Source organism: Callionymus lyra, chromosome 1, assembly GCF_982586985.1.
Source record: "Callionymus lyra chromosome 1, fCalLyr1.hap1.1, whole genome shotgun sequence".
Classification (NCBI taxonomy): Eukaryota; Metazoa; Chordata; class Actinopteri; order Syngnathiformes; family Callionymidae; genus Callionymus; species Callionymus lyra.
In genome coordinates this window covers 8,270,801-8,280,161 of record NC_141818.1, presented here as the reverse complement: position 1 = coordinate 8,280,161, position 9,361 = coordinate 8,270,801, and the positions used below count along the sequence as shown (strand labels likewise).

Genomic DNA, 9,361 nt, shown 5'->3' with positions numbered 1-9,361 from the left:
CCAGGTGGAAAAGAAAGGGTTGCCTTAAGCGTTGAAACTGCATTGTGGTTAAACTCAGAGGACACGCCCCCAGCAGTGGAGCACAAAATAATGTTCTTATATTTGTATGATTAATAACCTGACATAACTTTGTTATTAATTTTATATTTTTAATGTTTGTGTTTTATATTTTTCTGACTGAGGTCAAAGTTGATTTGACGTCAATAATATTTTGATTTACTTCCTGTGTGGAGTTTGTATGTTTCTCCCCGTGTTGTGTGGGTTTACTCCGGGAGCTCCGGTTTCCTCCCACAATCTAAAAACATACAGATGTTGATTGGTAACTTTTGGAAATTCTCCATAGGTGTGTGTGTGTGAATGGGTGTGTTTCTTTGTGTGTCCTGCGAAAAACTGTTAATGCATCATGTTCCTTTGAGTATTTTTTTAACAGAAAATATTTTGTCGATAACAAGTAAGTAAATCTTTTGAATGTTATATGAGGAAAAACAGTCCAAATGAGTCCTAAATTATTAGTCATTTAATTCACATTATATTATTATAAGGAAAGTTTTGAGCGTGAATGGTCTCTCTGGGACAGACTGGCGTCCTGTCCAGGGTGTCCCCCTTCTTTCACCCTGAGTAGTTGGGGGTAGCCACTATAAGGGAATGAGAGGCAGAAAAGAAATGAATCAATGAATGAAAGAGTTTATGATAAAAGATAAACCATTCTTTAAATTGACATTCAACTTGACACAAAAAACATCTTAAGACATTTTTATTCGTGCAGGCGAATTGATTTTCTTGGAACTCCTGTGTTGTTCTCAGTATTATCTTGATCTATAAAGTATATATTTTATTGAATATTGTTTTGATTGTTTAAGCGCTTTGTGACCCTGGTCTGGAAAAGCACTATATAAATACAAATGACTTACTTACTTATGTTTCAAAAATACAATTCCACATTTTAAATTAAAAATACATGAATTATTTGTCATTAACCATAATTAATTTTGAATTAATATACATTTAATTGACATTTTTAGGTAGAATCATTCAATTATTTTTTTTAGGGGGAGGGGGGGGGGTGTCCAGCAGTGAAAGGGTGCTGGTGATGGAGTCTCTTCATTGGGCGAGCAGAGGTTGTGTGACGGGCAGGTTGTATTTGAATAAAGGGGGAGAGAGAAGAGGATATTACCGCAGGGAGAGGATCACAGATCGGTGTCGTCACACCCACCGCTCGGTGTTGTAGGTTCACGAGGAGGAGGAGGAGGAGGAGGAGGAGGAGGAGGAGGAGGAGGAGGAGGAGGAGGAGGAGGAACCCACGGAGCGCAGACTGCTGCAGTGTGAGCGCAGCGGGAGACGCGGCCGCTAAAGGGGGGAGAAAAAAAAAACACACAACCTCGCACACACGTAAACACACAACCATCGCCGGCTAAAACTTGGTCTATGGAGAGATCCGGCTCCGTGGACACGCCATGGACCAGTATCTGCGGACGGTGCAGAGGAGAGTGGGGGTGAGTGAAGCAGCGACGTGGGTGTGTGGATGGATGATGGATGAGACTGACGTGTGCGTTACAGGCTGCGGTCCTGTTGCTGGAATACAACAAAATAAATAAACAAAACGGTAGAGAATCTCACGTCCGTGCACACACCTGTAGATACACACCGGGGGGAAAAAAAAGATGTGCAGCCATGGAAACGTGTGCAGGAATATGAGCGTGTTTTAATAGAGGCAGCAACTGACAAGTTTAAGCAGAGGCCGCTTTTTTTTTTTTCTTCTGCAGATACAGACTTGAACCTGGACTACAGTTTAATGTGGGTTCAAAAGAGAGGTAACATCATGGTCACTGGTCAACCACGCCTACCTGTTTTTACATCATATGCTTCTTAACTGTCATTTTAAAATCAAAAGTTTAATATTGTCCAATTATATGAGCTGAAATTAAAAATAAATCAGTGTAAATAAAGACTAAACGCATGGACGTCTCGAGGTCTAAAGGCCACTTTTAGTCTAAATATATTAATATATTTCCTGTGTTATTTTACTTTATTTTAAGTAAAGCACTGCATTTGACAACTACCAACACACACAGAAAATTACTTGGGCAGAAAAGTATTTCCAATTAATCCCTGACTGTAGCATCTTGCAAACATTTTGCATCATATAAATATAATGTTGAAATATCTAAATTATTACATAGGACTTTGTACTACACTATTACAATCCAAAGAGAGTCCCATTACAACTGACTACCACTACCAGAGCATCACAAGAGGGAAGTACTTTTATTCAGCAAGTAATCTGAGTTGCTGTTCTGTGTTTTTATTCTGTTTTGACCAGATTAAATTCAACTATATTTTGTAAACGATTTCATGATGTGGACCAGGGGCGTCAAACTAAATCACACAAGCGGCCAAACTGTCTCAGCACCCTTTGGTTGAAGGCCGAACACATTTTACTATTTACAAAGAGGTTTCAACTTCCCATCATTTTCCTGTTACTGAAAGTCTCTGTATAATCATTGACATCCATCATATCTGTTCATTATTTTATCTCAATCCCTGACATCCTTATAATCTACCATATCAACACACAGGATGTAAACAGGTGACGACTACAGTGTAGAGGAGAAATTGAGCCATATCAATTGGATTTTTTTAATAGTATTTAAGAAAGAGAGTTGATACTGTTGAAGTTCTGTGCCACTATTTATTTGAGCCAGAACCTCAAGGAAGTTATGATGAGTCTGACAGGGTCCGACAGTGATGGACACCAAACAGTATCAATCTAAGCTTTCCTTAAGGAACTTTGGCACCAAAATGAATACAGTATTTGGTTTAATAGGTAAAGAAATAGTGACATTAGTTACAAAAAGAATTACAGAAATATGTATTTATTCATATATAGATACACACACATATATAAATATACATGTTTACGTTGACATGATTCAGCAGAAAGAAGTTCTGGTCATGACGTCATGAGTGTCTGAAAACATTATGAAGTACGACACGGAAGTAGATTCGAATTCACTTAGTTTAAACTCACCAGAAACTAATATGTGATGTACATACGATACATATATGCTAAATGTGTTTGTATGGCTCCAACATTGTGTTAAAGAACACTTTAAGATACATCAAACTCATGGCCCGGGGAGCCAATTCTGGACCGTCAAGTCATTTTATGTGGCCCGCTGGATGGTTGGCTTATCATCAAAGAAGACTAATGTTTATATAGTGACCTATAAATATGCTTATATTTAAGATTACATAAAAAAACAGAGATTATTGATGTCAACAATGATACAGAGGCTTCTAATAAAAGTACAACGGATGTTCCAGGAAAATAATTTGATGCGTTTGATGTGAGACAATCAATAGATAAGTATAGTTTGAGCCCCCGAGTAGAAAAGTAGAATTATCAGACTCATACTTCCTGTTGGTTCATTTACATATTGGTTGGCCCACTGCGACTCTGCTTAAAGATTCGATCCCTTGTGTCTCTGAGTCTGACACTCCATGAGGTTGAGAGTCAGGAATCGAAGTCTTCGATCCCAGAGTCTCAATATGTCACTAGAGCGAGACAGAGCGACTGATTAGACTCGAACCCAATCGACAATCTCTACAAGTTTCTTCAGCACCGCTTTCTCTTTATGGCTCGTATCCAAGTCTACTGTGTATTTCTGACTATCAGGATGAACTTTAACTCGTCTCAGAACGAGTCTGATTCAGCATCACGTGTCTCTGAGGGAGGTTCAGGTTGCAGCTTTACAAATAATTGACATCAGTTCACCTGCATCTTAAAAGCTTCTCCTGCAATCCATGCAATTGAAATAACCATTTAGGTTTAACAACTTTACTCGTGGCGCTTCAGTGCCGTAAATAACAGAACATAAATGTGTCTCTTTCTTATTTTAAGTGGTTGATAATCATCGACACACTCTGGATTCCAAGAGTATGTTCTGTTCTCCTCCAATCATTTGCAAACCAGGTGATTTTTTTTATAACTTCTCAGTCGTATTTGCTTTATAACGGTGCAAAGGTAGAGCCAAGAATGACGGTCATTGGCTCACAATTATTAATGAATTTTATGGTAATGTAATGTGTTCCGGTTCCAAAGTCAAAGAACACAAGCTTGTTAAGTTTAACTAAAGTCGTTTGTGTTAAACTTGTATAGAAAATCTGGCCCAGTCAGTCATTTAATGTGGCCTGTAGGAGCTTTTAAGGAATATTTCATTCTATTTATCTCTAAACTATAGAAATTAGACGACCTTCTGAACAATGTTCATTTCAGGACCGATCAGTTCAACAAGATAAATTTTTGATACATAGTTTCTTGTTTTGTAGCCTCACACAGTAAGAGTTTGATGTTTGGACAGAAATGCTACATGCTAAAATTAGCCATTGATTGTTAAAATTGAGACCAACAGTAGAACTGTGTTAAAACTCCTCGACCCCTGACACGGTTTGAGTTTACAAATTATATTAATTAACACAATTTATGTTAATTTTATTCAAAGTTTGCTTGATGGAGTTTGACACCCCAGAAGCTAGTCATGCCTACTTTTAATTTGTAAATGATATTACAATAACATTCCAGATTATATTGTGTTTTATTTCAAACTCAGTGTTTGTCAGTTTTATATTAAAGTGATAAAAGAGAATGTTTTCTTTTTACTGCTTAACGTTATGATTTTTTCATTACTGAAAAAAACCAAACGTTTATATAAAAGCACATCTCACCATAACCATAAATCAGCCGAATTAACAACAAATGGATGATATCTTATGGATACAGATGAATCAATTATTTTATACAAATAATAATTAAGCATATGCAACTAATCTAAGCCCCGCCCACTAATGTCATGGGTAATTTTGACAAATGACAAATTCCTGAAGCGCACGGTCCTTGAAAAATAAAAATAAAAAAATATATTTTTTAAAAACACTTTAACACCACATTTAATTACACTTATTTATTTATTATTCAATGATGCATGTATCTATTTCATTGTATACTTTTTTTGGACGTTGATACAGATTGTCAACATGATTCTTGCTTTTTTTTCTCTACTGTTTTTTGAGTAAACTTGGTCGTAATAGTATCTCGAGATGTATGACTTTGGAAATTGAAGTGGGTTTTCTTTTTTTTAGAGAGTGAAAAGTGAACAACAGAAGATGAATATTTAATCATTTCAAATGGCTCGTGGACAAGTACCTGTCACCGACCCTGTAGTCGGGGACCACTGCGATCAAAAAGATTTATCTCACCACCGAACTATGAATGCAATAATGTGTGTTCTGCAGTGTCGTTCAGTGTGTGCGACGCCGTGAACAAACACATTTGTAACTCGGTTTTTAAGCTTCTGCACAGAAACATGCCAGCCTGGCAATTTTTCGACGTTTATCTATTGGTTTGATCTGCAGCAGCTGTGAAACAGAACTCTTATGAGATCTGTTGTCAGGCAATCTGTGCGAGAAATGTTCTTTACTGGTGAATAATTCTTCCTAAAGGGCTCACGATAGAAGATGATGTGAGAGGGTTCACTATCATTTGTATTTGGAAAATAGTCTCAGACAAGAGGCTTTAGAAAAATGTGGTTTGATAGGAAGAAAGATAAGATAAGAGCCATATTCCAGGCAGACAATGGCTCGAATGAATAAATTGAACAAGACAAAATTGGAAATAAAAACAAGGAATTATATCAGTATTTTCTGCAAAGGATAAATTAATCATGGGTTGCCATAGCAATAGAGCCTCCACCTTCCTAACCAATCACATACGTTCTCTCGACGCACACCTTTATGTTCTCATTGAACACATCCATGAGCTTTAAAGTACCTCATTTTAGAGTGTTAAATTTAAATATATTTGTAGAAGAAGAGATCACATAATGACCACCAAAAATAATTGCGATAAAATGTAACTTGAAATCTGATTAAGATGCCTTTTTTATGACCATTATTGTGTGTGTGTGGCAAATAAAAGCAACAAAACAAAGTCAAAAAGGATTTGCTTTTGATCCAATTTGTGGAGGACAAGTATCACTTCAGATAGCCATGATGGCTCAGGCAGGATAACACTCTTCCCGAATGAATCTTGTTAAATCTAACAGTATCGAGGTCAAGTCGAGATCAAGCAAGTAATATCGGAGCCAAAAAAAAAAAGAAAAAAAAAGAAAGAGTCATTGTGTGATAAGTAGAATAGCAGCTGATGGGATCGGCGGTGGTCGCAGATAAGGTGACACGAGGAATGATTATCAAGCATCTCTCGTCCTCTCTTTTCTCCTCCCAGACACATTCTTTATCACGGGCTTTCAACTGGCTAATACATCTGCTTTGATGAGTCACATCTTCGCTCTCCGCAGATGGCTACTGTCCAGAGCATCCATACTCCTAATTACCTGGCACTTGTGTATAGTGCTTACGCAACCAGTATTCTTCTGCTCTCATATGCTTTGGTACTATTTGATAGCTCCGTGTGCTGATGTTCTTTTCAGTCCACAGACAGACACATAAAACCTTTGAAAGATTAATGTCTTTGACTTTGAGCGAAGCTGTCTTCTTTACTTCTTGGACTTTCTAGATGATTATACAACAAAAATAATAAAATAGAATCTTGGAATTTACAGTCAATGTTTTGATCCGTTTGTGCATGTCTTGGTACTCAAGGCCTCGGGCCAGATATTCCCGTCGGATTAGGACTGGGTATTGATCGCAAAATGTTACTTATACTGATACAATCACTTCACTTCGATACAGTTCCTGGACGATACTTTTTTTCGTTACCAATTTTAAAAGATCAATTCTAACAGTAATAAAATCACATTACATATAGTACAAACATTGAGTTTTTAAGGGCAACTAAAGTGTTGATTTAAGTGTGTCTTAAATATAACATTGACCTCTATTGTATCATCAGTATGTGTCTGTTTGTAAAAAAAACCCCTACTTTAATAAAGATGTAAATTAGAAAATGTGCTTAACTGACAATGCACTTTTTTCTGGAAATGAAATCTTGTTGATCATAACCACACCTACTCTGACACCGCGTGTCATCAATCCAGGAAGTCTCTACCTATTAGTGTTTTTTTTTTCCGAAAAAATCCATATATTATCAAGTTTTGATTTCCGTGGGTATCGAAACTTGAAACTGGAAGACAGAGCATATTTCGAAACTCTTTCAGTCAGTGTCACAGAAGAACTGAAGTTTGATACCCAGCCCCTTATTCAACTTCTGGCCACTAGATGGTAGTAGTCCATCCAGCTAAAGGAACATTGAGATCCCGGAGATGACTGAGGACGAGAGGATACAGTCATCTTTAGCAGATTTTCAAAAGCTGATGTTTGGACGTATTTTCAAATAGGATTCAATACTTCAATTAAATATATTATATTGTTGTCCCTGTATCGTGATAGATTCACAATTTAAGCAGAACCAGGTTATAGATTAACACATTTAAAAAAAAAAAAAAGCAAGAATACAAAGTTGTGCAAACTTTGGGAATGTGCAGAATAAATAAATAAATAAATAGAACAACATATAACAATAAACAATAAGGCAGGATAAAGACCTGAAAAATACCAATATTATTGATGTGTAGAATAAACTATTAACAAAAACAAAATTACAGAAGTCAAAAATAAAATAAAATCTGAGGTATAACATCACTACGATAAGCAAGGAAAGAGATTATGAATAACAAACAAAGAATGAAAGTATCAAAGTGAGACCATCATGTCTACTTAGGTAAATATTTTTCGAGGGACTGCTAAAAAAAGATTTTGGCCCCTTGTTTGAACGAGTTTGAAACTCCTGCTCCGAGTGTTGTTCTCACAAACGTCTTTAATGATGTGAAAAAAAAGAGTCATTAAGAGAGTATAATTACTAACAGTGATTTGTCCATCTGTCATGTAAGGGCAGTCGCTTACAAACACAACCAAAGGAGAGGAAAAGAGCCTCCGATAGAAACACATTAGATTGACACGCACTCATGCACACACTGCAGTAGGACACTTAGTGGCCTTTTCCCTTTCGCTAATGCCTCACTTCCCATCTCTATCTCGTATCGATTTTTCTCCTCCATCAGTGTCTCCAGTGAAGGAACTGCCCCTTCTTTTTCTCCTCGCTCCGACACAATCCTCTTACAGTAGCTTTCATTCCCTCACTCTTTAAGTTCTCTGGACGTCTTCACGCTGCCTTATCGAGTTTCTCTCTTCTTTTTCTGCCCCTCGCTTTTTCCCACCTCCGTAAAAGGTCAATATAATGTTCGTTTTCTGAATCCATTCCTGTCATTTCGCTTCTACTTTCTGGATTTTTTATATTAAAAGGCCATCTTGAATGTTTTTTAATGTATTAAGAAACACGTTTACATTTTTTAGAGATTTATTTTAAAGTTGTAATTTGACTTGTATTTGTAGTTATTTTGTAAATGAAGATGCCAGTGATTCTTCTATTTATCAGTTCAGATAAAAAAAACATTTAATTAAAATACACTTTTCCACAACCAACAAAATGAAAAAATATATCGAAATATCTAAGTTTGAATAGTTTGTCTGAATGTCATTTAACAGGCACATTTGCTTTATTTGAATAACAAACAAAAAATCCTATTTCACGTCAAATAAATAAAGAATCTTTAAAAAAAAAAGAAAAAAAAAGACGATTAAACTATTAATGTATTAACATTCCTATATTTTCGATGGTTAGCAAAAATCTGTTGCCATAAAATGTGCTTCTAAAATGAGATTACATTTTTTGGGAGGATACGCACTAGATAATGAAAGTTATGTTTGTTATTTTTCACTTTAAAAGCTCTTGTAAAACTTTCAAGAGTTAAAGACGCAATATGCACTTTTGAAAACATTTTTTCTCGCTCCCCCTAGAGTCCGAACGGTATAGCTCCTTAACTGAATAAAATGTACATTCACTTGCAAAAGATGAAGATAAATGCTCTTGTTGGGTCAGTTTCTAGTTTTATCTTCCAGGTAACTTTAAAAAGATATTAGTTTGGAATCACTGTCTCTGAGTCACTGCTGGAGAAAAATGTACTAATACCTTCACTTAGATACAAGTTTCTAAATGACTCTAGACTTGGTGATTCACTATAACTGATGGGGCTGAAATGTCGCAGAGTCACTTTTGGGCCAAAAATTGTGAATAACGTTTAAGTCTGTAGTGAATATCACAAAATTGAGAAAATCACACTTTAAACACTGAAGAAAAAAAACGTTGGTAATGGATCTGTCGTTAATGTCCACTTAACCTTAATGAGTTTGTATCTGCATTGTTAACTAAAACAAATGACACTTTGATAATCATGTGACTTGAAAATGACAATAGTGTAAGCAGTTCTATTATTAAGATTAATGTGCA

At 36.1% G+C, this 9,361-nt stretch overlaps 1 protein-coding gene across 1 annotated transcript in view; it reads left to right on the top strand.

The window, feature by feature from the left end:
- Positions 1 to 1,372: 1,372 nt before the first annotated feature.
- LOC148087838 (uncharacterized) overlaps positions 1,373 to 9,361 on the top strand; it is a 37,426-nt gene continuing 29,437 nt past the window's right edge. The window contains exon 1 of the mRNA XM_087791692.1: positions 1,373 to 1,493. Coding sequence (XP_087647818.1) covers positions 1,455 to 1,493 — 39 coding nt within the window. The 5' untranslated portion in view covers positions 1,373 to 1,454. The remainder of the gene's footprint in view (positions 1,494 to 9,361) is intronic.